The 12,818-nt window shown below is 45.8% G+C and overlaps 1 protein-coding gene and 1 pseudogene across 3 annotated transcripts in view; one reads left to right on the top strand and one right to left on the bottom strand.

Annotated features, from left to right (window-relative positions):
• Positions 1-12,818, bottom strand: part of KIAA2012 (KIAA2012 ortholog) — a 134,697-nt gene that overhangs the window by 884 nt on the left and 120,995 nt on the right. For 2 of the 3 annotated variants that reach the window (XM_063644890.1, XM_055290233.2), the window contains exons 20-23: positions 11,963-12,165; positions 11,105-11,277; positions 8,116-8,335; positions 2,552-2,710 (exon numbers count right to left, since the gene is read on the bottom strand). In XM_063644890.1, the coding sequence (XP_063500960.1) occupies positions 2,572-2,710; positions 8,116-8,335; positions 11,105-11,277; positions 11,963-12,165 (735 nt within the window). In that variant the 3' untranslated portion in view covers positions 2,552-2,571. Of the gene's footprint in view, positions 1-2,473; positions 2,711-8,115; positions 8,336-11,104; positions 11,278-11,962; positions 12,166-12,818 lie in introns of those variants that run through there. The other variant, XM_055290232.2, reaches the window with a different exon arrangement.
• On the top strand, positions 3,157-5,032 carry LOC129487325 (DAZ-associated protein 2-like; annotated as a pseudogene).

The raw sequence follows: 12,818 nt of genomic DNA, 5'->3' as shown, positions 1-12,818 counted from the left end.
AATTGGAGGGGATTACTTGCAAATATTAAGCTTTTCATCTGTGGACGGTGAAGTATAGAGTAGGGCCAAAAGAAATTTGTGAAAAAATTCAGGTTCAGATGCTCTGGATTTAAATAACATTCTTTTATATAACTTGTATGCTAAAAATATCTTTCTTCATCCATTTTGTTAAAAGGATATTTTATTAAATATTAAAAGAGATGTTAAAGATAAATATCTAATCAAGTCTCATTCTGGGCCAGGCACAGCAGCTTGTGCCTATAACCCCAGCTCTTTGGAAGGCTGAGGTGGGCAGATAACTCGAGCCCAGGATTTTGAGACCAGCCTGAGCATCATGATGAAACCCCGTCTGTACTAAAAATATACAAATTAGCCAAGTGTGGTGGTACGTGCCTGTAGTCCCAGCTACTTGGGAGGCTGAGGTGGGAGGATCTTTTGAGCCCAGGAGGTCAAGGCTGCAGTGAGCTGTGATTGCGCCACTGCACTCTAGTTTGGACAACAGAGTGAGACCCTGTCAAAAAAAAAAAAAAATGCCAGGCGCGGTGGCTTACGCCTGTAATCCCAGCACTCTGGGAGGCCGAGGTAGGCGGATCACAAGGTCAGGAGATCGAGACCATCCTGGCTAACACGGTGAGACCCCGTCTCTACTAAAAATATAAAAAATTAGCCAGGCATGGTGGTGGGCACCTGTAGTCCCAGCTACTTGGGAGGCTGAGGCAGGAGAATGGCGGGAACCCAGGAGGCGGAGCTTGCAGTGAGCTGAGATCGCCCCACTGCACTCCAGCCTGGGTGACAGAGCAAGACTCCGTCTCAAAAAAAAAAAAAAACAACTTTATAATGAGTACTTTGAATCAGCTACAAGAAAAATAGCAGCTGTCATTCACATGTATCTTTGAAAGTGTTTTCTGCTTACTAAAGCAAACTAACAGCCGGGCGCGGTGGCTCACGCCTGTAATCCCAGCACTTTGGGAGGCCGAGGCGGGCGGATCACGAGGTCAGGAGATCGAGACCAGCCTGGCCAACATGGTGAAACCCTGTCTCTACTAAAAATACAAAAATTAGCTGGGCGTGGTAGAGTGTGCCTGTTATCCCAGCTACTTGGGAGGCTGAGGCAGGAGAACCGCTTGAACCCGGGAGGCGGAGGTTGCAGTGAGCCGAGATCGCACCACTGCACTCCAGCCTGGCGACAGAGCGAGACTCCATCTCAAAACAACAACAACAAACTTAAAAGTTTAAAGCCTGTAGTCTCAGCTACTCGGGAAGGTGAGGCAGGAGAATGGCGTGAACCCGGGAGGCGAAGCTTGCAGTGAGCTGAGATTGTGTCACTGCACTCCAGCCTGGGCGACACAGCGAGACTCCACATCCTGGTAGAGTCAATGTAATTTTTTCAACTGGGGAAATTTTGTGGGTGGTTAATTCTTCAGGGCACAGGGGCTAAAACTCAAGATTTATTAATGTTCAGTGCTCTAGAATAATGCTGCCCAATAGAACTTCCTGTCATGGAAATATTCTACATCTGTGCTTTCCAATACTGTAGCCGGTAACCACACATGACCATTGAGCACTTGAAATGGGGGTGTTGTGACTAAAGAATGTTTTAACAAGTTTAAATAGCTACATGCAGCTGGTGCTATGCACTCAGCAGTGCAGCTCTAGAATCTATACTTTGGGGATGTGAGAATGGCCTCATAAAACAGCTGATTTTGCTGAAATGAACATTTATCAAGTGATTGCAAATATGCATTGTTCTAAATAGACATTATGTTTTAGATTCTTAGGGTGAAATGGTTGTGGTTTTGCTTTATAGAGAGATGTATAATAAAATTCTTAATATATATTTGAATATATAAATTTCTCTGAGCTAATTCAAAATTATTTGCATTACAAAATTTTCATTTATCTACAACTCTTTCAGATACATTGACTGAAATGAAATACTTTGACTATCCTAAGACCATGCTAGAGTTTCAGACTGAAATTATGGGCAGTTTTAGGCACCAAGGCTTCTGGATTTACGTGGTTCTGGAGAACATAAAGGATTTAGGTGAATGAAGAGTTCAACTGGGTTGAATAATGTGTATGAGTTGTGGAGGGGTGGTGGAAATGGAGGTTCCAGAGGAGAGAGTATCTTAGGTGTGGGTTGAGGTTAACCAGATCAAATGGAACTAACTGGGCTCAGAATGGAACTTTTTTTTTTTTTCTTACGAGACAGGGTCCCACTCTGTCACCCAGGCTGCAGTACAGTGGCACCATCATAGCTCAGTGCAGCCTGGAAGTCTTAGGCTCAAGCGATCCTCCTGCTTCAGCCTCCTGAGTAGCTGGGATTAGAGGCACACCCCACCATGCCTGGCTAATTAAAATTTTTTTTTTTATATAAAGATGGGGTTTCCACTATGTTGCCTAGGATGGTCTCAAACTCCTGGCCTCAAGCAAGCCTCCTGCCTCAGCCTCTCAAAGTGCTGGGATTACATGCATGAGCCACCGTGCCTGGCCCCTAGAACTTTATTATAAAGGGAAGTTTCTCCTTTTCTTTCACCACGTCCCAACTTACTTTTTAGTTTTCTTCTAACCTTAAGGCCTAGGTATTTGTAGGAACTGGAAATAAGAGTAAACCCATGGTCTGGAAATGTTCTGTGTCCACTGCAGGCCACTGGCTTCCTTATGGAGTTCTTGATAGAAATGAAGATGTTTCTCCAAAGCAGCTTTTTGCCTAAGGAGACAACCCCACCCCAATTCCAATAATGATTAAGCACCCTAGAAATTGCCCTTATAAGCCAGCAAGATAACTTTAGATTTGAATAATTATCAGTTAGACTTCAGGCTGTTGATCTTGGATTTTAGAGGAAGATCATACTCTTCATTTAGTAAATTTACATACAAGTTTTGGAGTACCATGAGCCTCCTACTGGAAAAGTAAAAGGAAAGGCGTAATTCACAGTTCTTATACTGCTGGAAAGGACTCCCTCATTTAAGAGATGAGGAAACGGGCCAGGTGCAGTGGCTCATGCCTGTAATCCCAGCACTTTGGGAGGTAGAGGCGGGCAGATAGGCCAGGTGTTTGAGATCAGCCTGAGCAACATGGTGAAACCCCGTCTCTACTAAAAATACAAAAACTGCGCCGGCAGCGCCACTCAGGCTTTGGGTGATGCTAGACGGATGGACTGTCACGTGACACGAAGTGGCTCTGAACAGGAAAAGGACGGAAAAGATAACCGTCCCCGACGCTGAGACGAACCGGACCAGCAGCCACCACGAACAGCAAAGGTCAATATCCAACACAGCCAACCTAGCCTGTGCAGCCTCCTGGGAATCCAGTATACCCTTAGACCTTGTATCTTTCTCAGGTTCCACCCTATACTGATGCTCCAACTGCCTACTCAGAGCTCTATCATCCAAGCTTTGTGCACCCAGGCGCTGCCACAGTCCCCACGTCAGCCGCATTTCTTGGAGCCTCTCTCTATCTTCCCATGGCCCAGTCTGTGGCTGTTGGGTCTTTAGGTTCCACAATCCCCATGGCTTATTATCCAGTGGGTCCTATCTATCCATCTGGCTCCACAGTGCTGGTGGAAGGAGGGTATGATGCAGGTGCCAGATTTGGAGCTGGGGCTACTGCTGGCAACATTCCTCGTCCACCTCCTGGATGCCCTCCCAGTGCTGCTCAGCTTGCAGTCATGCAGGGAGCCAATGTCCTCATAACTCAGTGGAAGGGGAGCTTCTTCATGGGTGAATCAGATGGTGGCTACACCATCTGGTGAGGAACCAAGGCCACCTTTGTGCCGGGAAAGACATCACATACCTTTAGCACTTCTCACAATGTAACTGCTGTGGTCATATTGACCTGAAGTTGCAGTTTAGACACATGTTGTTGGGATGTCTTTCTGGTGCCCTAACTTTCAGGCACTTTTCAAATTTAATAAGGAACCATGTAATGGTAGCAGTACCTCGCTAAAGCATTTTGAGGTAGGGGAGGTATCCATTCATAAAATGAATGTGGGTGAAGCTGCCCTAAGGATCTTCCTTTAATTTCTCTGGAGTAATACTGTGCCATACTGGTCTTTGCTGTTAGTAATAAAACATCAAATTAGGTTTGGAGGGAACTCTGATCTTCCTAAGAATTAAAGTTGCCAAATTACGGCCAGGCGTGGTGGCTCACGCCTGTAATCCCAGCACTTTGGGAAGCTGAGGCTGGCGGATCACCTGAGGTCAGGAGTTCGAGACAAGCCTGACCAACATGGAGAAACCCCGTCTCTACTAAAAATACAAACTTAGCCGGGCATAGTGGCACATGCCTGTAATCCCAGCTACTCGGGAGGCTGAGGCAGGAGAATTGCTTGAACCTGGCAGGTGGAGGTTGCGGTGAGCCGAGATCGCACCATTGCACTCCAGCCTGGGCAACAAGAGCGAAACTCCGTCACAAAAAAAAAAAAAAAAAAAAAAAAAAAAAAAAAGTTCCAAAATTATTCTGATTGGTCTTTAATCTCCTTTAAGTCTTTGATTTACATTACTTGTTATAAATGGAATGCATTAGTGTGTGCCTTTTCCTTTACATCCCTTGCCCCACCCATCCCATCTCCAACCCTAGTCTTCCATTTCCTCCCGCCAGTCTCCATTGAATCAATGGTGCAGGACCGAAAGCCAGTCAATTTCCTTCTTTCCTTGCACTTCTCCCCACTTGTCATCTTTTAACTCTTCTTTCATAAGGATCCTCTGAAACCCCCTCTGTGCCCCAAGCACAGATCCCATTACTTCTGCTTTCGTATTTCCTCAGGCAAAAGTGGAGGGTGCCTTTTGGGACCTCCTCATAGGTTGTCTCTGCATACACGAACCTAACCCAAATTTATTTTGGTGCCAGAAAAACTGAGCTATGTTTGAACAAAGATATCGTGCAGACTGTACTGTGAACAACAGTTAGTTTAAAATATGAGAGGTGGCTGGGTGCAGTGGCTCACACCTGTAATCCCAGCACTTTGGGAGACCGAGGTGGGCGGATCACGAGGTCAAGAGATAGAGACCATCCTGGCCAACATGGTGAAACCCCATCTCTACTAAAAATACAAAAATTAGCCGGGTGTGGTGGCATGTGCCTGTAATCCCAGCTACTCAGGAAACTGAGGCAGGAGAATCGCTTGAACCCGGGAGGCAGAGGTTGCAGTGAGCCGAGATTGCGCCACTGCACTCCAGCCTGGCAACAGAGGGAGACTTCGTCTCAAAAAAAAAAAGTTATGAGGGGCAAGGAGGAAGATGCATTTAAAAGCCTGATTGATGGTTTAGAGCCAAATTAAGAGGAGTTTTCAGATCAAAAATTGGTTACCATTTTTTTGTCAGAGTGTCTGATGCAGCCACTCATTTGGCTCCCCCAAATTCCTGGTCTGGGTTAATAGGGTCATATTGTGAATGCCTCACTACAAAATGACTTGAGTCCAGTGAAATCTCATTAAGGTTAAGAATATTTCAGGGATCCTTAATGTTTTGATTTTTGTTTTCTGAAATTGGATTTTATTTTATCTTGTAATTTCAGTTCATCTAAATTGTGAGTTCTGTACCTGTGATGTTTGTACCATTGACTGTTCTGGAAGTTCAGCATTGTATGTCTCTCTCTACACTGTAGTGCAGTTAACTTGTGGAATTTTTATGCTAAAAATGTAGAATAAAGACTATTTTGAAGATTTGAAAATAAAAAAAATAAAAAATACAAATATAAAAACTAGCCAGCATGGTGGCACGTGCCTGTACTCCCAGCTACTTGGGAGGCTGAGGCACAAACCTCTTGAATCTGGGAGGTGGAGGTTGCAGTAAGCCGAGATTGTGCCACTGTACTCCAGCCTGGGCAACAGAGTGAGACTCTGTCTCAAAAAAAGGGGGGTGGGGTGAGGAAACGGGCCAGAGAAGTTAAAGTACCTGGGCCAGTGTCACACAGTGAAGATGAAATAGAGCCCGTTAGTATCAGATTCTCCTGAGTCTTGGTAGAGTGAGGCTCTTCCCCTCATTCCTTTAGTTATTTGGTTTTCTGCTTTCAGCTACTTGGACTAGCCTTATAAATTGCCCAGATTTCCCTCGGATGACCGTCAGTTTTCTTCTCATGTGGAAAGTTGAAACAATAGTTTGCCTGTGGTCTCAATATTTAGGAAGCTAATTCTGCTTCTATGGTACATGGAATACATAATTTTGAAATGGAGTCAGGGCTTTCCTAATGATCCATTTTGTAATTCACCTAACAGCTGAGGAAAGTCCAGAGAAGGAAGAACTCAAGGTTAGTAGACAACCTTGAAATTGAGTTGCACTGGCTGCCTTCTCTTTTTGGTCCCCTAAAGAGTATTTATCATCTTAGATTCAGCTTAAGTTGTGGACAAATATCAAGGGGAAAAGCATTTACAGTTAACGTTGGAATCACATGGTTTTCAGGGTTGTGCCTCTTTACCCTTCTACTTTGGTGGTTCTAAAGAGGGACGATTATTAGTTGCTTTCACTAAGGAAGGGAAGTTCATGATGTAGCAACTATAGAGGACCTAGCTTTTAAAGAGTCAATTGAAATACATACCTCAGTTTTTATTATCAGAAAGATGCAATGATAATCACTATTGTAGGAGAGTAAAGGGGGAAAATTCCCCTGGCCCCGGATGACTTTGATTCTGTGCTTTTTCTTCTAACAAGGCCCTCATGTTAGATCTGGTCTTGGCCCACATCCCTAACTTCATCTGGAAGTATTCTTTGCCCTTCGTCCACTTCATTCCGTCCATACTGTCTTTTATTCTTCCAACATGCCAGTCTCATTTCTTTCTTCAGACCTTTGTATTTACTGTTTACTTGCTGGAATATTTTTCTCTCAGATGTTTATGTGGCTCTTTGTTATTCAAGTTTCACCATATATGACACCTCTTTTGAGAGGTCTTGCCCTGGCTAGCCAATTAAAATGAGCCACTTGCAATCCTATCACATCCTTTTTTTTTTTTTTTTTTTTTTTTTTTTTTGAGACAGAGCCTTGCTCTTGTCGCCCAGGCTGGAGTGCAACGGCACGATCTCGGTTCACTGCAACCTCCACCTTCCAGTTTCAAGCAATTCTCCTGTCTCAGCCTCCCGAGTAGCTGGAATGACAGGCGCCTGCCACTATGCCCAGCTACTTTTTGTATGTTTAGTAGAGATGAGGTTTCACCATGTTGACCAGGCTGGTCTCAAACTTCTGACCTCAGGTGACCCACCCGCCTCAGCCTCCGAAAGTGCTAGGATTATAGGCGTGAGCCACTGCATCTGGCAGCCCCTGACTTTTTTTTTTATTTTTAAAGAGAGTCTTGCTCTGTCACCCAGGCTGGAGCACGGTGACTTGATCTTGGCTCACTGCAGCCTTGACCTCCCAGGTTCAAGCGATTCTCCTGCCTCAGCCTCCCATGTAGCTGGGACCACAGGCATTCATGACCACACTCGGCTAATTTTTTGATTTTTTTTGTAGGGATGGGGGTTTCACTTAGTTGCCTAGGCTGGTCTTGAACTCCTGAGCTCAAGCAATTCTCTTTTCTTGGTCTCCCAAAGTGCTGGAATTAACATGTGTGAGCCACTGTGCCCGGTGTCCTATCACATCTTTAAATTTTTTCTGCATAGCATTTATTGCTAGCTTTAAAAAATATTTGTTTAGAGTCTGTCCCCACTCCTACCCTTAGAATGTAAATGTGATGGGAAGAGAGACCTTCTCCGTCTTGCTTACTCCTGAATTCCTAGTGTCTAGAACAGTGTTTGGCACATAACAGGCATTCAGTAGATATCAAGGAAGGCAGTGGGTTCGAAATCAGGGGGTCTTAGATCTGGTCCTGGCATTGTCCCTAAGTCACTGTTTGTGATCAAGATCCTTTCCCTCTTTGGGACTTGCTTTTTTCATCTATAAACTAGGGGATTGAGGTAAATATCTCTAAACTCCCTTGTAGATTCACTACAACTTCTTTAAGCCATGGAGGAATCCTTGACATCTGCAGCAAAAGAATCCCTCTATGCCTTTCAGTCTTCCAAACCATGCTGCGGGTGGGGAGACTTTTCTTGTCTAAAGGCAGTGCAAGGCTAGCACTAGCACTGGACAGTGAGGCCCTTGAACCATCCCCCTGTGGCAACTGTTGCCCAAATACCCAGTACCTGGCTTGTTCCTGGGCTTGTTTCGTGGCTTCTTCCAGAGCCACTGTTGCTGCTTCCTCTTCCTTTTGCCTCCTCTCCTCTGCCTCCAGCCGAGCCTTCTCTTCTGCTTCCTGTTTCCGCCGCTGGTACGCCAGCCGTTCCTCTTCAGCCATTTCTGTCAGGTGTTTTCGTTCTTCTGCTAACTGCATTTCCAATTCCTCTTGCCTTTGCTTCTCTGCTTCTGCAGAATAGAAAAGGGGGTGGGCCCAGCAGGGATCATTTTTGGGGAAAACAATTTTCGGATCCAACTCTCAAATCTGTGATTCTGAAGGACTCCCCGTGAGAAATTTTGCAGTTGACCTGCTAGCAGGCTGCCAGATCCTCCCTGGGGAGTACCTTGGGGATTAATTTACTAATTTAAGAGTCCTTTATTAATACAAAGCCTTGGGGAAGAATTTTTCCAGAGCCCGGTGTGTTTATGTGGTGGTATGAAGCTGGGTTGGGGAGCGCTGTCAGATCAGGGTCTAGAGAAACTTGGTGCTTCCTGACCGGGCGCGGTGGCTTATGCCTGTAATCCCAGCACTTTGGGAGGCTGAGGCGGGCGGATTACGAGGTCAGGAGATTGAGACCATCCTGGCTAACACAGCGAAACCCCGTCTCTACTAAAAATACAAAAAAATTAGTGGGCGTGGTGGCGGGCGCCTGTAGTCCCAGCTACTAGGAAGGCTGAGGCAGGAGAATGGCTGAACCTGGGAGGCGGAGCTTGCATTGAACCGAGATCACGCCACTGCACTCCAGCCTGGGCGACAGAGCGAGACTCTGTCTCAAAAACAAACAAAACAAAACAAAACAAAAACAAAAAAAGAAACTTGGTGCTTCCTCAGCTGGACTGACCAGTCTACAGCCAGAACCAGGAAGTAGCCACACTGTTGTCTGCTGAAGTTCCTATTTCTTCCTCAAAGGTGAGGCTGGACCCAGCAATCCCACTACTAGGTATATATCCAAAGGAGAGGAGATGAGCATGTTGAGGAGATACTTGCACCCGTGTGTTTATTGCTACGCTCTTCACAATAGCCAAGATACAGAATCAATATAAATGTCCATCAATAGATGAGTGGATAAAGAAAATGTGGTACATATATGTGATGGAACACTACTTAGCCATAAAAAGAATGAAATTCTGTCTTTTACGACAATGTGAATGATCCTGGGAGGACTTACATTAAGTGAAATAAGCCAGGCATAGAAAAATAAATAACACATTTTTACTCATGTGAAAGCGAAAAACATTGATCTCATGGAAATAGAGAATAGAATAGTGGTTACTAGAGGCAGGGAAGGGTAGGGGGTTGGTGGGGGTGGGTAGGGAGAGGTTGGTTAAAGACTACTAAATTACAGCTGGATGGAAGGAGTAAGTTCTAGTATTCTATAGCACTGTAGGCGACTGTAACAATAACTTATATTTTCAAATAGCTACAAGAGTGCAGTTTTTTTTTCTTTTTCTTTTTTTTTTAGACAGGTTGGAGTGCAGTGGCACTATCTCAGCTCACTGCAACCTCCGCCTCCTGGGTTCAAGCAATTCTCCTGCCTCAGCCTCCCAAGAAGTAGCTGGGACTACAGGTGCACACCACTACCCCCAGCTAATTTTTGTATTTTTAGTAGAGACAGGGTTCTGCCATGTTGGCCAGGCTGGTCTTGAACTCCTGACCTCAGGTGATCCACCTGCCTAGGCCTCCCAAAGTGCTGGGATTACAGGTGTGAGCCACTACACCCAGCTAGAAGAGTGGATTTTGAATGTTCTCAACACAAATGATGAATGTTTGAAGTGATGGATATGCTAATTACCCCAATTTGATAATTACATATCATATATGTGCCAAACGATCACACTGTACTCTGTAAATATGTACAATTATTGTATGTCAATTAAAAATAACTAATAATTGGGCTGAGCACGGTGGCTCACACCTGTAATCCCAGCACTTTGGGAGGCCAAGGCAGGCAGATCATGAGGTCAGGAGTTCGAGACCAGCCTGGCCAACATAGTGAAACCCCATCTCTACTAAAAATACAAAAAATTATCCGTGCATGGTGGCGGGCGCCTATAATCCCAGCTACTCGGAAGGCTGAGGCAGGAGAATTGCTTGAACCCGGGAGGCAGAGGTTGCAGTGAGCTGAGATCACGTCATTGCACTCCAGCCCAGGTGACAGCGTAAGACTCAAAAAAACAATAACAAAAACAAACAAACAAAAAACTAATAATTTTTAAAAAGAGGCTGGCAAGATTCCACACATCAGCAACTGAAAGTCTGCCCTGAAGCTATCCAGGTGTTTGTGGCTGTTTCCATCTGCTCTGGAAGGAAGCAAAGAGTAGGGCTGTGTCTCCAATTTAGGTAGCTCTTGAGCAATGCCGAAAGGGCAAAGGGAAGGGCAGGATCCCAGTTCAGGAGATTGTTGGATTGAGAACGAGACTTTGGAGTCATTTCCACAAGCAAGTCATTACTTTCTTTTTTTTTTTTTTTTTTTTTTTTTTTTTGAGACGGAGTCTTGCTCTGTCGCCCAGGCTGGAGTGCAGTGGCACAATCTTGGCTCACTGCAAGCTCTGCCTCCCGGGTTCACGCCATTCTCCTGCCTCAGCCTCTCCAAGTAGCTGGGACTACAGGCGCCTGCCACCACACCCGGCTAATTTTTTGTATTTTTAGTAGAGATGGGGTTTCACCGTGGTCTCGATCTCCTGACCTCGTGATCCGCCCGCCTCGGCCTCCCAAAGTGCTGGGATTACAAGCGTGAGCCACCGCGCCCGGCCTAAGCAAGTCATTACTTTCTTATTTAAATCTATATTAACACATTATAGTCATACATAATCACTTTGAAAAAAATAGTTTATATATTATTTAGAGTGCTTAACACACTAAGGCCTAGGATAGGAATAAATGAACACTCACAGTTGGATAAAAATGTTTCTGCCCCAAGTAGAAGAGAGATGCAAAGAGCTCAAGAACCCCCTTACCGGCCCTCTCAGCTTCCTCCTGCTGCTTTTGTCTCTGTAGTTCTCGCAGTTTCCTCCGAAACTCCTCTTGCTGTTGCCGCGCTTTCTCCTGAGCTGCTTTCAACCGGAGCTGCTGCTTTCTCTCCTCCTCCTCCTGCCGCTGCTGTTCTTCTTGGAGTCTCTGTTTCCTCAAGCTGAGAAAACCCAAGATGGTCAGGGAAATGGCAGAAAACACTGAGGCATCCTTGTGAGATGAGCCAACAGACAGTGCCCATGGGGGAGGCTCTGCAGCCCACAGGCCACAGGGAGCATCCTATTCCCAGGAGACTCAGTTTTCCAAGGGAAGCCAGGATTGAAGAGCAAAGATTCCAGCGGGCTTGAAACCAGAAGCCTAGAAGTTTCAGTACACAGCTCTGTGCTCCGGGGCAGGCGTCTTAAGTTCATTTTTCATGCTTATGGATTTCAAAACTCCTGCCTCACAGGGTTGTGAAGATTAAATTGCAGTTGAGGCCTGTGAAAGGCCTAGCACAGTGCAGACAACAAAGTGCAGGGGCTTGACAAGTGTTTGCTGGACTGAATCTCAGAGCCTTCCCAAGAAGATCTCAGGGTCATCAATGTGAGTAACCCTCACATGGGGTTCTAAACTTGAAAGAGAGTGATATTCAGCAGAGTGTACCAATGCACATGGTTGAGACGCTACAGTTTATCTCTGGTGAGTGTTGTTCCTAGGAAAACTGAGGATAGAGAAAAATGACACATGCTATTTTAACTTCAGGGCATGAGCCTCAGAACCAAACATTGCCCCTAGGGGAGGTCAACCATTGCCTTTTTCTTCTGCTTCCTAACATGGCCGTAGTCTCTTTGGCTTGCCCGACCTACCGGATCTCTTCTATACGTCTCTGCTGCTCCAGCTCCAGCTCCTCCTTCATCTTTTTTGCTCTCTCCAGCTGCTCCTGCTGGAGCTGCCTTTGCTCTTCCTGCTCCCTTCTCTTCTTCTCCACCTCCAGCCGCCTCATCTCGGCTCTTTCTGCTCGAAGTCTGTCCCAGGAAGCCTTCTCCTGCTCCCTCTTAGTGAGGAGGGCCTAAGAAACCAGACTGTTCTCAGTGCAATAAACAGATGGGTCTGGCTCAGCAGTGAACCCTTCTCCACCCCAGACAGTGTTGTCTCTAATCAAAGATGGAATCATAAAACAGACTCCACACTCTGCCCACAGCTGCACAGACTCAGCTGCCACCAGCTTGGACTTTTGGGTCTGATTGACCCGAATTCAACTCTCTCTCTTACTTGCTTTGGGATTTAGGGATCACAACTTAAACTTTCCGATGCTGTCTTCCTCGTGGTAGTGTTGCCAGGATTAGCTGAAATAATGAAAGTGCCAACATAATGTCCAGTACATTGTAGGTTTTAGAGTTCTCAACCCTGGCTGCAGTTTAGAATCACCCAAGGAGCTTTCAAAAATTACTTGTGGCTGGGTGCAGCAGTTCATGCCTGTAATCCCACCATTTTGGGAGGCTGAAGTGGGAGGATTGCTTGGGCCCAGGGGTTCAAGGTGACAAGTCACCTATGATCATGCCACTGCACTCCTGGATGGCAAAGCAAGACTCTGTCTTAAAAATATAAAAACAAGGGGCCGGGCATGGTGGCTCATGCCTGTAATCCCAGCACTTTGGGAGGCTGAGGTGGGCAGATCACCTGAGGTCAGGAGTTCCAGGCCAGCATGGCCAGTATGGTGAA

This window comes from Symphalangus syndactylus, chromosome 8 (genome assembly GCF_028878055.3).
Source record: "Symphalangus syndactylus isolate Jambi chromosome 8, NHGRI_mSymSyn1-v2.1_pri, whole genome shotgun sequence".
In the NCBI taxonomy this organism is placed as follows: Eukaryota; Metazoa; Chordata; class Mammalia; order Primates; family Hylobatidae; genus Symphalangus; species Symphalangus syndactylus.
Note: the sequence above shows the minus strand (reverse complement) of the source record. Positions and strands in the feature narration are given on the sequence as shown.